The sequence below is a fragment of the Diplotaxodon limnothrissa genome, linkage group LG13 (assembly GCF_057381915.1).
Source record: "Diplotaxodon limnothrissa isolate DT_005_m linkage group LG13, D_limnothrissa_male_GT1.1, whole genome shotgun sequence".
Lineage (NCBI taxonomy): Eukaryota > Metazoa > Chordata > Actinopteri > Cichliformes > Cichlidae > Diplotaxodon > Diplotaxodon limnothrissa.
The window spans coordinates 26,779,053-26,791,993 of NC_140608.1; the positions used below are offsets into that span (position 1 = coordinate 26,779,053).

General features: G+C 41.5%; 2 protein-coding genes across 3 annotated transcripts in view; one reads left to right on the top strand and one right to left on the bottom strand.

Annotated features, from left to right (window-relative positions):
- The window catches only part of fancl (FA complementation group L), a 37,063-nt gene extending 25,856 nt beyond the window's left edge, over positions 1 to 11,207 (top strand). Inside the window, exons 8-14 of the mRNA XM_085368945.1 lie at positions 2,102 to 2,252; positions 2,372 to 2,455; positions 3,487 to 3,532; positions 4,970 to 5,051; positions 5,766 to 5,882; positions 9,155 to 9,226; positions 9,595 to 11,207. Coding sequence (XP_085225071.1) covers positions 2,102 to 2,252; positions 2,372 to 2,455; positions 3,487 to 3,532; positions 4,970 to 5,051; positions 5,766 to 5,882; positions 9,155 to 9,226; positions 9,595 to 9,630 — 588 coding nt within the window. The 3' untranslated portion in view covers positions 9,631 to 11,207. The remainder of the gene's footprint in view (positions 1 to 2,101; positions 2,253 to 2,371; positions 2,456 to 3,486; positions 3,533 to 4,969; positions 5,052 to 5,765; positions 5,883 to 9,154; positions 9,227 to 9,594) is intronic.
- The window catches only part of vrk2 (VRK serine/threonine kinase 2), a 28,037-nt gene continuing 23,266 nt past the window's right edge, over positions 8,171 to 12,941 (bottom strand). The window contains exons 13-15 of one of the 2 annotated variants that reach the window (XM_085368943.1): positions 11,716 to 11,859; positions 10,285 to 10,443; positions 8,171 to 10,073 (exon numbers count right to left, since the gene is read on the bottom strand). In XM_085368943.1, the coding sequence (XP_085225069.1) occupies positions 9,720 to 10,073; positions 10,285 to 10,443; positions 11,716 to 11,859 (657 nt within the window). In that variant the 3' untranslated portion in view covers positions 8,171 to 9,719. Of the gene's footprint in view, positions 10,074 to 10,284; positions 10,444 to 11,715; positions 11,863 to 12,941 lie in introns of both variants that reach the window. The other variant, XM_085368942.1, reaches the window with a different exon arrangement.

Below are 12,941 nucleotides of genomic sequence, written 5' to 3' on the forward strand. Positions count from 1 at the left end.
TGGTCATACTCCTTTTGTTTATCTATGAAGTTGTAAAATCTGAAGATCACATGTAAATAACATTACATATAATGAGCGATTTAAAATAATAATAATTTGTCCATTGTTCCATAGAAGAAAATGTTCATGCTGGCAACATGCTCACATCCATTCTCAGTAAAATGTCACGTTGACGGCATCCTTTTGCAATTCTATAAAATTACAGAGTGAAAGAAATTACAATAGTGAACAAATAAAAGAAATTGTAAAAAGGGGGTTAAAGACAGTAAAATTTAACAGCATCCAAGTAAAGAGAAGTGAATAATTTCAACCTGGCTGCTTTTAGGAGTCAAATTGAGGTCAGTCATAAATAGATAAAGAGGACTGATTGAGATGGCCAAAGAGCAAATCTCAGCTCAGACTCACTCTCTTTTATACTTTCCTACAGTTTGCCACTCTTACACGTGTTCTCTTCTCAGATGCAGCAGGAATTCAATTACCAGCTCTTCTTCCTTTTTTTTTCCTTTCTTTTTTTTCTCCTTCTGAACTGTGTCTAGCGCAGTTATCCTGAGCTGTAACCGTAATCATACCACTGGCATTAATTGGGCTGTAATTGCTGAGGCTCTCGGCACCTGGACGATGCTTAATTGTGTGCACTGTGCTGGCACAATGACCCATAATTTTTGGTTCATTTTTTCCTCTAATTTTTTCCTTCTCATTCCATCTGTATTGCTCTCCCACACCTCTATCAGCCTCCCTTTCTCTTCTGTGTGTGTGTAACCATGTGTGTGCACCTCAAGTTTATACAGTCTTCACTCACTGTCCATTTGCTGTCTACACTTTGAGTTCACTTTAATTTTCAAATGAAACATGGCAGCAAATGTCTTCTGTGCATTTGCTTTGGCATTAAAAACATTATATGTAATTATTAACCTTTTGAAATGGCATATTAAAAACCTGCCCTGTGTCACTGACTTTGAAAACCAAACAATTTGTCCACTAAGAACTCTGTGTTAACTGTTTACAGGTACCTGCTTACAGATATAACCAGAATACTTAAACTGGTTATATCTTAACTGAATATTGTAAAATTGTTGGAACTGCCTAGGAGATTTTAAATGTTTTTTTCTGAGATTGATTTAAGCTCGGTCCCACTCATTTTTATTTTGAACATGTATTAGAAATGGCAGCTAGTTCCTATTTACCCCCACTAATATATCTCAAGCTCACTAATAAATCATTATAATCTTACAGATATGATAAAGATAGAAAAAAACTAGGACAGGAATGATGCACGAGCCGTGCTCCAGCCATGTGAAAAACTCCACTCCACCATTAGCTTGTAGAGCCACTTTAGCAGCAATAACCTAAAGAAATCATTTTCTAAGGCAGAGTCAGTGTCTCACATCATTGTTGAGGAATGTTGACCTGCTCCTCTTCATAGCATTGCTTCAGCTCATTGAGGTTTGCAGACATTCATTTATACACAGATCTCTTAAGGTCCCACCACGACATCTCTGGACTTTGACTGGGCCGTTGCAACATCGTGATTCTTTTCTTTTCTTTTCTCTTCAGCCATTCTGTTGTAAATGTGCTGCTGTGCTTGGGATCATTGTCTTGTTTCTTGACACGAGCTTTAGCGGCCTGACAGATGGCCTCACATTTGACTCTAGAATACTTATCTAGAATACCCAAATCATCCCCCTCCTGCCTGTGCTTGCGTGCTGTGTTAGGTTTTTGCCAAACATGGGGCTCTGCATTACAGTCACACATCTCCACCTTGGTCTCAGATGGGCTCACATTTTACTCTACGTCTCTGCGATAGATGAATGTCCAAATGCTGTTTTTCAGGGTTTTGTTTTTTTTAATTACTCAGCATTTGTAATTATGCTGGGATGACCTGGATGCTTCAGACCTGCAAACTGTCAAAAACCTCTGCTTCTACAGTGCTCATACTTCCTAAGTGCATTTGATTATCAGCACCTGGTTGCTAATAATCAAATGTAAGCAGTAAGGAGTGCTCATAGTTAGCAGGTCAGACTGGGACCTGTGATAATAGAAGCTAGTTGTATCAAACTAACTGCTCTTACAGCAGTATAATTCTTCTGGTCTGGTTTATTAGAGCACTCTGGAGCAGCTCCACAGCCAGTTCCTGCTGGTTTTGGAGTCCCTGTCAGAGTTCTGGGATGTTCTGGATGAGATTGATAGCAAGACCTGGATTCTGGAACCGGAAAAACCATGTCACTCAGACACCACAAGGCGGATCGCCATTGGTACTGCTCCACACATCAGCAGATCTTGATGCCGCTTCACAGACCATAATACAACCAAATATTACAACCACCTAACTACCCACTGGTCTTTATAAGTGGATCTGTGTGTATGTGTGCAGGAAACAACGTCTCCATCAAAGTAGAGGTGGATCCCCGACACCCAAAGATGCTGCCAGAATGCTGCCTGCTAGGAGCAGAGCATGGTGGGTATGACCTGGGAGTCAAAGTGTGTTTGCAGGCAGCGCAAGAGCTCATCTGCAGTATTATAACCCCAAAACTAACTGACAATGATACAGCATGGGAAATACACAGTTATCAGGTGACATGCATGTGACAGTCACTAAGACGCCCACGTCCAAGCATTGCTTCTTGGACTTTAACTTAACTTAAATGAGTTCAATTAAAAAACAAAGTAGTAGTTTCATAAATGGGATCTTCCTGAGGCCTGTGCATCCTGCCTGTCTTCACACAATAACGTAGCAGCTGAGGATCAGATGAGGCAATAAAGTCTAAATTCTGTCGTTATTCAGATCAGATCGGTGAGAAGCTACGAGCTGTGAAAGAAAATAGCACTTTTTTTTTGCTCTCCACACATCTCTGGTTGTGTTGACTGTTGTGCGTTGTTGTGTCAGAGGATCTGCTTCCAGAGTGGCACATCTTCATTCCCAGCGCAGCAACACCGGAGCCAGTCAGCAGGCGAGCTCGGGCTCCAGTTTTCTATTTAAGTCCCCGTCAATTGTCGGCCATTGTTTCTGTAAACCCAAGGTCACGCGACTCCTAGCCTGTTGCCTAGCAATGCAACTCAAAAGATATTAAACACACGCACACTTCAGCCACCAAGACGGGAGGCAGGCAGCGACCCTCAAATACAGGGGGTCGCATAGAAATATTGCTTTTTGCATGTAGGAATAACAAACAGCGAGAGTGATGAGCGCTGCACGGAGACAAAGCTGCCCTGTGGAACGGCACAAGCAACCATGGTTCATATCTAACAGCGGTGACGCCGCTGTCTGTGCTGATCTGGGCCTTTGTCCAATAAGAGATGTTGTTTGAGGGTATGCAGAGTGCTTTTTTTTTTTTTTTTTTTTTAAAGGAAGTCTAATTTTCCAGGGCCTTATATACAGTGATAGTGTATCTGAAGCTGCTTGAAATGTGACTGCAGATCTAATTTAAGGCTGTTATTACTATTCTGATTTCCATCCAATTCCACATGATTTCTTGTGTTTTGTTTCAGTGGTGACTCCGCTGAGGAATAAGCTAAACGCTAACATGCACTTGTGGTAAGGTTTTCTCAGTCACTGAGCTTTCACATGCTAATTCAGCAGAATCTCTTTGAGCAGAAATTGAGCTCTGAATGTCACACACTTTCTGAAGAATATGGTGGATGTCATAGTACATCACATTATAATGTGATGTACTATGATATGATTTTTGCATTACTGTCAACAAATCAAATGGAAAAAAGCAAACCCATCAATACTTGCACAACACTTACTTATTATTTAACTATAAATAATAAGCAAGTGTTGTGGTTCCTATCAAAAACCGCTGTGAATGAAGAGCACATTCTGGACCTACAGAGCATTCTCATCCACGTCTGCACCATCTATCTATCTTTCTTAGATTTAGCATCCTTTGGCTCATTATCTTTGACCTGCACAGAGAGCATTTTGAGCCACTCTGAGCAGTGAGCTGTTTTTAGATTAAAAGCTCAGAGGAACTCCCTGAATGGTACCTGCCCTTCACCAAACAGCACACAGGCCTGAGGCCTCGTCTACAAAAATATTAGATTATGTATTTGAACTTAGGCCCTCTTGTCTGTTGTGGAAGTAGACACACAGCTGCAGACACCATGGAGTAGTTGTTCCAGCGTGAATATGTGACAAAACTGCATTCTGTGAAACTCCCAGATGAGAAAATTGCCCATAAGGTGTCTTTCACTACTGCCTCAATGGACCGACCACTTTTCCCACCTTCCAGGCTCTGGTTCCTGATTTCCTACCAGGTCATGTCGGTCCCCGGTATCCTGTGCTGTCACTGGCAGTCACTTCAGTCACCTCAAAGCTGAGAAAAGGTTATCTCAGGACCCACCTACTTCGTTTTGCCAACATTTTTGTCCTGTCTCACTCCCCCCAGTTCTTCTTGCTAAAAGGGAGTTTTTTCTTCCCACTGTCACCATGTGCCCATGTTTTATACAAGCATGTGTACTACGAAAGGGTAAAACACAAGAACAACTCATCTGTGGTGTTTGCAGCTTTTCCACCGTGTCCATAACAAAGTGTCATCCGTGTTTTAATTGTTGGTTTTGGTCTTTTCTTTATTATTTGTGAGCATATCTGCCATTCAAACTCCAATTCTTTTTATCTTTACATCCAGGAGCATTATCAGTGTCTAAGTGGATCCCTGCACAGAGAGCAGAGAACCATTTGATTAACACTCAGGGGAAGAAGGGAAAAAAGTCATTTCCAAATGAAGCTGGGTACAGATTTAAATTTCACCCCAGGTTTTAACATTTGCCTCCCTGCATGACACACATCTCAGTAAATTCCCCTCCACCACTGTACAGTCTGAGGCAGCTCAAATGTTCCTGCTATTTTTTTTTCTTACATTTTATATAGCAGTAGTGAAAGTCTCCTAATCATCCCCCAGTGTCTTTGCAGGCTCATTTGCATGTGGTTAATTAGTGTGTGAAGGAGCTGTCTGTGGTCTGCTGGCAGGAACCCGGACTCCAGCGTCTTGCACAACCTCCAGGATGTTTTGGAGATCGAATTCCCATCACCTGCCACCCACGAAAAATCTGTATGTCACATAGTTGCCCCATTTTCCATTTCAAACGTGTCCCTTCATCTGTGTGTGTGTGTGTGTGTGTGTGTGTGTGTGTGTGTGTTTACATCTCTGCATACATTCTCCTGTTTGAGCTCAGAGTTCTAAGGGGGCGGACATACACTGCTGCTTATTTTCCCGTTTCTTTCCGCATTTTTCTTTGTGTGTTTTGTTTTTCTTAGAGGTGGGCTCCGGTTCTCCTTTAATTGGGTTGTTTACAGATAAGATCATTAGAATAACAAAGATGGCAGAATTCTCTGCACTATCAAACCGCTTTAATCACGAAAAACCATTTGTCTCTCTTTTTTTTTTTTTTTTTTTTAAGCCCTCGTTTTTCTCACCTCCCCTCTCTCCGGATGGGTTGAAAGGGTGTCCTGTTTATCCACTGTCGCCGCGGTGATTAATGCCTCCGCTTCATTAACATTCAGAGGAGTGCAAAAAAGTTGAGTTGACCAGATGTTGATTTTTGGTTTTTTTTTCTTTCCTCTGACATCGTCTCTTTTAATGGATAGCTGCAGGAAAAACCCCCAAAGAAAACAGGAGTTACTCATTACACCAAAATGCAACGATGAGCAGGGAGAAAGGAGTTACGGGGTGACGTGTGGAGTGTGTGCGCTTTAGTGTGTGTGAGGACAGTTTGTGCCAACAAGCATGCTGCACATGCACATTCACTGCTCTCTGTCCGTGTAGAGTTTCAACCTTGAGTGTGGCATCTGCTATTCATATCGACTTGAAGCTGCCATCCCTGATCAGGTGTGTAATGACCCTCGCTGTGGGCAGCCCTTCCACCAGACTTGTCTCTATGAGGTATGAACACACACACACACACACACACACACACACACACACACACACACACAATTTGAGGTTTACAGCAGGGTTTCTTCCATTTTTAGATTGAACAATGAGATCAGACAGATGTGTTCACATCAGCTTTTTATAACAGATGAGAGGGAAAAAAATGCAAGCTGCATATAATGGCTCATCATTGGCCTTACATTAAAACTGGATATTAACTCAGTAAGTCTCAATGAAATATGTGTGTATGAACTATTTGACACGTTTGATGCAAGTTAATATGAAGGATTCAATAATGTTGTAGGCAACACAAAACCGAAAGCTTTTGAAACACGTCGGACTTCAGTGGATATGTATACATGTGTTATGTTTTAGGAACAAAAGGATGCAATATCATTTGATGGAAATGCAAATTATTAACCTACAGAAGGCTGAATTCGGAGGCATCCTGAAAATCACAGTGAACAAAAAATTAATACAGCAAGGTAGTCCATTTTGTAGCAGGTCCACACTAATGGTGCAACTGCCGATTCTGGTATTCTATGGCAAATGCAAATGTCATAGAATACCAGAATTGGGCTCCACTGGGGCACAGGGCCCACTGGAGGACGTCAGCTGTAAGATGACCCTCATGAAGTCTGTTTCTGTATTTGTGGCATGCAAGCAGATACCAGTCCTGCTGATGAGTTAAGGGCCTTCTACAGCCCTGTCTGCCCTCTGCTACTCAGATGACCAGATCAATGTCCTGGAAGTTAAACAGAAATTTTTTTTAAGGAGAATATAGACTATGTATATAAAGATTACAGATGGACCGATCCGATATTACGTATCTGTCTGATACTGACGTAAATTACTGGATCGGATATTGGAGGGAAATAAAAAAAATGTAATCCGATCCATTAAATACCAAAAAAGCACCTCAAAAAACTTGCGACATGGCATAACTCGGCTCACTACCGTAGCACGTCGGAGCAAGCATTCCCACGTTAAGCTTAACAACAGATATATGGAGCGACTGCCTCGCCCTCTCCTGCTGCTATTTCAATCATCAAACTGATCAATGATCAGCTGATCGGCTTTTCTGTCGCGAGTCTGTCTCTTTGTTTGTTTATCGCCCACTTCGCGCCAGAAAGAGGAAACCAGCGGCTGAACAACAGCAGCACGTTTAAGCTTGATAAGCTGTTGTTAGAATTTATTTAATATCACTTTCTACACCAGGATCCTTTTCTACAGCTGACGGCTGGTAACCGTGCAGGGGCGGATCTAGCAAAGTTCAGCCAGGGGGGCCGATAGGGCATGAACAGGGAAAAGGGGGCACAAAGACATCCTTTTCTTTCTTATTCTCATTTAAAATGTCGAGCTTTTAATAAATAATTATCCGAATCTTACACCCAAAGTTTTAATCTGATGTAAAATGTATAGAAGTCCATTACTGTATATAGTAACTGTTAAGTCTAATATACCCCAGTAAGCTATAGTACTTTTTCCTTTGGGAAGGTATGATCTGTGCAGTCTGCAATTTTGTTGAAGAAAGATGTTGTATGTATTTAATTACTCTTGAAAAATAATTGATTTCTGTGCATTTTTTTTTTTCACACTGCATCAAATTAAAGTTGATTACGTCGATTAAGCATCATGAGGTGGAGGGTGGGGGGTGGTTCCCTATTTTATTTTTTTTTTGCTGGGAGTTTTAGAACCCCACTAGTTAGGTTGCTTACTCTTTAAAATACCAGAATAGGGAGGATGGTGCAGGTTTAAGTTTTTTAGACTGATCAGTATTGCTGAACTATAAAATATTTTGAGTGCAGTGTATTTTTTGCATACAGGTATAACAGAATAGCTTTAGTGTTTGTGTTTTTGTAACTTGAGTATGAACTTATACAAAAAGCAGCAAGATATTAAAAAAAAACTGTTTTATTGATTAAAAAAACACTATCGGATTCATATCGGTATGGGACATAAAGTGGTATCGTGCCATCTCTAATAAAGATGTCTGACATGACAACAGCCCAGATGTCAAGCCACAGTGATATGACTTATTACGGAAATGTTTTTTATATATAGCTGACATATCTTGATATAGAAATATTCAAGTTGAATAATCTTTGCTGTCATACAGTATGTGATTTCTCAAGAATAAAATGACATAACAGCGGTCAGTGGAAACCAAAATTATCAAGTCTTTTTTTTTTTTTTTTTTTTTTTCCCTTTCTTTGAGCAATGGATATATTCATGGAAGCTACTTTGGGTTGTTTCCCTATTCAAAGGCTCACCACAGCAAGTAGGTTGGACCTGATGGTCTTCCTGATGCAAAAGGATTTGTTTGTTTGTTAGATGAGCGTGGAAACCACCACACTGTATAATTATGACTTTTTGAAAAAGCATGTGTGGCTGTATGTGGGTAAAAAACTGAGCATGAACTCACTGCTTAGGATGTATGGGTTCATATGACATGTGCCCAACAACTAGACTGTCACATCACCCATATTATAATCTCAGAAAGTTTAAGATTTACCCCGGACTACTTCAAAGCTACAACATGACCAAAAAACTGATCTGGTTATAATAATTAAAAAAAATCCCACTTCTTCTCAAGTCCCTCAGGACCACCAGCATGCCTCTGGGACACAATTCTCCATTTTTGACTTGAGTTTACAGTGCTCCCTCCTCAAACACTGTAAGGGTTCCTCCTGAGTAGTGGACACAGTTATAAACATCTATTTCATTTATTTGCTTAAATGAACAAAGTTTTGCGCATTACAGTTGCCATTTTCACTCAGTCATAATACAAAGCCTTATCCTGTTGCCTTCAGTGAGCTGCAGGTACAGTAAACATGCACATGAATACAGATTCCCCTTTGAGGACATACATATTGTAAACAGTGTTTCTAAACAGCATTTAATTTAATCAGGCACAAACGATTTGTGTTCATTAGCCATCAGTGTTTTAGTGTTTCAACAGGTGGGCTGCTCAAGGTGAGTGACAGTCAGATATGATCAAAGGTAGAACTGGACTAGCGCAGCCTTACGACACACAGGAAATGAGCACAGATGACTCTGTTTGGACTCTGTCCTCGGTGACATGCTGCACGGCCAGATATCGTTGAAGCTCAGAAACAAATCGCAGGACTCTAATCGACTTAAAAAAAAAGAGCCCTTCAATGCTTCAAGGGTGCTGGATAATCTTAAACATAGCTGTACAGAGTGTATATTGAAAGTGCTGTTATGAGCCACACATCAGATTCAAGGTAATGATTTGATCTTTTCTCTTTTGCCTTCAGTGGCTGCGAGCGCTGCACTCCAGCAGGCAGAGCTTCAACATTGTTTTTGGAGAGTGTCCTTACTGCAGTAAGGTATGTGTGTGCCTCACAGTGTGACTGACAGCTGCCTTCAGAAAGCCCTCAATAGACATTCAGCTTATTAATTAGCATGCCTCTATACATCCTGTAGCCCTTTCTTCTGCCACTGCGCTTTCAACAATGTGCTGCATTCATACACTTTGACTGAAGCTACTCCTCGTCTGAAAGTGTGATACTGCGTGTCTGTGAATGCAGCTCGCCACCGATTCAAAGTCAAAGACGGTTTTATTCGAGCGTGTGAGTTGCAGTCAGAAACGAGAGCCCCCTTCATCTTTTTATCATAAAGAAATCTTTCATCGCATGTTTACCTTTACAGAACATCTAATAGGCAGAATAAACTGAGGCTTGTCCTTCTATTTCAGCCCATCACTGTGAAAATGGCAGCCCAGAAGTCCTGATGAGAGGCTTTGTGTTCCCGGCTGCTCCATCTCCACTTTGGGAAGGAGCTTTGAAAGGAGCTGTTAAAACTCGTCGATCCATTAGCTCCTCAAAGGGGCTTCAATGTACTTTGGCAAACTCTGACAACAGCAAGCAGTAAAAGAAAGGCGCCCAGAAAGAGGAACCAGGACGTCAGCCATTCACTCCATTGGGGACCGGCTTCAGGACTTGAGTTTTTGGGAACAGACTCTTCCCATTTACCCAAAGCATCTCTGTAGTAGAGCTGGCTATCCCAGTACTTTGGATGGCTGTACACCGCTCTCTGGTGTGTGTGTGTTTGCCTGTCCATGTCACGGTTTGCTCGCTCTTCTTTTCTCCTTTGTGGGAAGACTCGGCGCTCCATTCTCGCTGAGATCAGGGGCACGTCATCTGTTTTGCTGCTTGTCCTTGTGGGGTTACGTTTCTGTTAAAGAAGGTAATTCAAGTGTGTGCACTTTGAAGCATTTAGGTGTCAACTTTCAATTCTGCTTTTTCTTTGTAACCTTTAGAAATCTGGAGGAACAACCTAACTGAAGAGTCTACAGCACATCGTAAAGATTTAGTCAGGTGTAAATAGTTGTTTTGTAGCCTTTAGTGTAAAACAGGTTCAAACTGCCCAAGCTGTGGCCTCACACCTGTTTGGGTTGAGCTCTGGGCTTTACTGGAGGACTTCTGAGATCACGTGCAGCAATGGGTTTGGGCCTTTCTTCCTCTTCCTCACTGTCAATGTCTTCATAACTGCACACAGGCCTTTGCCTCGGGGACCTTCTGACAGCAGGGAGAACTTCTTCCTTCTATATTCAAACAAATAAAAGGCAGTTTGACCAATCAGGAACTTGATCATTTATTTGACAGTGAAATTTAGTATTTTAAACAGCCACAGCTCTCAGGTGCATTACAGGTAGAGGGATGAACACATCAAAGTACAACATCTAATGGCAAACGCACAAGAACCCAGGGTGCTGTGTTGTCTGCACTGTTCCACCACTGATTTTTAGCTGTGGGTAACCCCTGCCTGTCCAGATTCATAATAAAACAAAAACACTAGCCAAATTATTCTTCATCTTCATAACGTGCTCATAGTGGAATCCATAGGGGACAAAATCCACTAACCAACCAATCGAGGCAGCAGTGAACAGCTCCTGTTTTATGAGGTAAAATGACTGTTTTTGTCAGTGGAGGCTGGTGGAGTGTAATGGCTTGTCTGACAGCAGGTAAAGCAGTAAGAATGTTCTAATGTTGGCGTCTACTTAAACCCATATTGGTTCTTTGAGGTGTGTAAAATCTGTGCCTGATGACTGTGTCCACAGCAGCGTGAGGTTTTAGATTCAGGCTCTTGTCTGTGTGGGAGATCACTTCAAAGAAACCAAATTATAACCTGCTGAGTGAAAACAGTTTACCCACGTATTACTTTTAACACAGAAATATACAACACAGTTCTGCAGCTCCTGACTGAGAAACCAACTGCTTTTATGCATGACCTGCAATATTACACATCGTACGTCTCCTGCTGATCACTCTGTTTTAACAAAGTGCCTGTGACAGATATTTGAATGTCATTCTGTCTAAAAATACTAATTTTTGATCCATTTTGTGTAAATCTTCCAGTGTTTCACCTTGAATATATTACATGAGAAGTTTGTAACTTCATTTTTCAGATTTCTTTTTAATGCAGTGTGTTTTGTGTGCAAAGGTCTTAAAAGTAGCACAAAGGCTGAAAAATGCTGGACAGTAATTTACTCAGAGTTTGGATGCCTTGTGGTGTTCATGTCATCTTGTACACACAGAGGTGCAACATCAGGTCAGTCAAAGCTGACCTCATCATTAGGTTAACTCCGGCTTCAGCTCTGATCTTTCTTTTAGACACTTTAGCAGGAAGCAGAAATGTCACACAGTAAACTGTTACACAAGCTTCTGAACCCTTCTGATTTAATATTCCAGTGTATTTCAAATCTAGTTTCAAAGTTATTTTTGTATTTACAAGAGATGTTAAAATGGGACTCGGGTTATGTTGTCTCAGCATACTGTTGCATAAAGGGTGACAGTTAAGGTGTTTGAGGCCTTACCTGTTCTGACAGAGGTTTATTGATGGGTGGTCCTCTGATGTAGCCAGCTGGCACTGCTTTGGACTTTGCGCCTTCATGGACTTCATCATGGTCCTGTAGAGGTGCAGCTTTGGCTCTAGAGACTCCGCTCGCTCCTCCTGCTTTCTGCTGACAGAAACAAAAAGCAGTTTTATTATCTCTGTGATGGCTGATGTGAGGCCGACACGACTGCTTTCTAACTGACCTCATTTCAGTCACAACATTATCTGCGAGCTTATTTCTCCTCCTTTAATGCAACGCAGCTGGAGGATAGATTGGGTCAGATATGAGATCCTGCCTTCTTCAGTGTACGAAGCTATACAGTGCAATTTAGTTCAGTGTTCTGCGTTTACTTCACCGTGTGTCACCTGCTAGCAGGAGAGCTAACATAGCATTAGCTGACGCTAGACAAGCATCAGCAGTTTGTCTCAGATGAAGGTAAGGCTTTCACTGTCCACTTCCTCATCTCAGCTACTGACTCTCAGTTTGTTTCTTTTACTGGACTGTTACTGTTGTCAAGTCCAAAATAAATACTCAAACTCAATACCAATATCCAGGAGAATACACAGTCACATTTTTCATGTTACACATAGGCAGAACTGATAATATTTGCTGCCTGATGCCAGCACCAACATTATCACTACAAAAGTTGCTGCTGAGTCCAGATTCTGTGTGAAGCCTCAGTCTAAAGGCCATTTCCTCTGAACTCCTGATCTACAGCTGTGCATGCTTTGCTCCTATGTCTTTTAATGTCACGTGAAATCTCTTTACCCCATAAGCCCATCTTTGAACTGTCTTCCTTAAATAAAACTTTGCCTCACTACAAAACTATAATCCTCCATAAAATAATTCCATATTTATCCAACACTAGTGGCAAATGATTGTGTGAACATACCCATTCAGTGGCCTTTATCTCAGCTGACATTTACTCTCCTCACTAAACCGCCTGTAAATGGCCACTTCTGTTTAACTAGGGATCAAACTGGCCAGCACTTTAGCATGGAAATTAAATGACACAAGGAGAGGAGAGGAAATCAGGAGCATAATTGGAGACACCCTGTGCTCTGTAGTGTGTGTCATCAACTCCTTCAAATTGGGCCGTTGATAGTAGGGGGGGTCAAGAAGTTATTCTGTTAAATTGAGGCAGAATCGCAGCCCTCCAGCTTCAGACCTGACCACCTCTAGTTCACATGCTCGTTGGGGCAGGT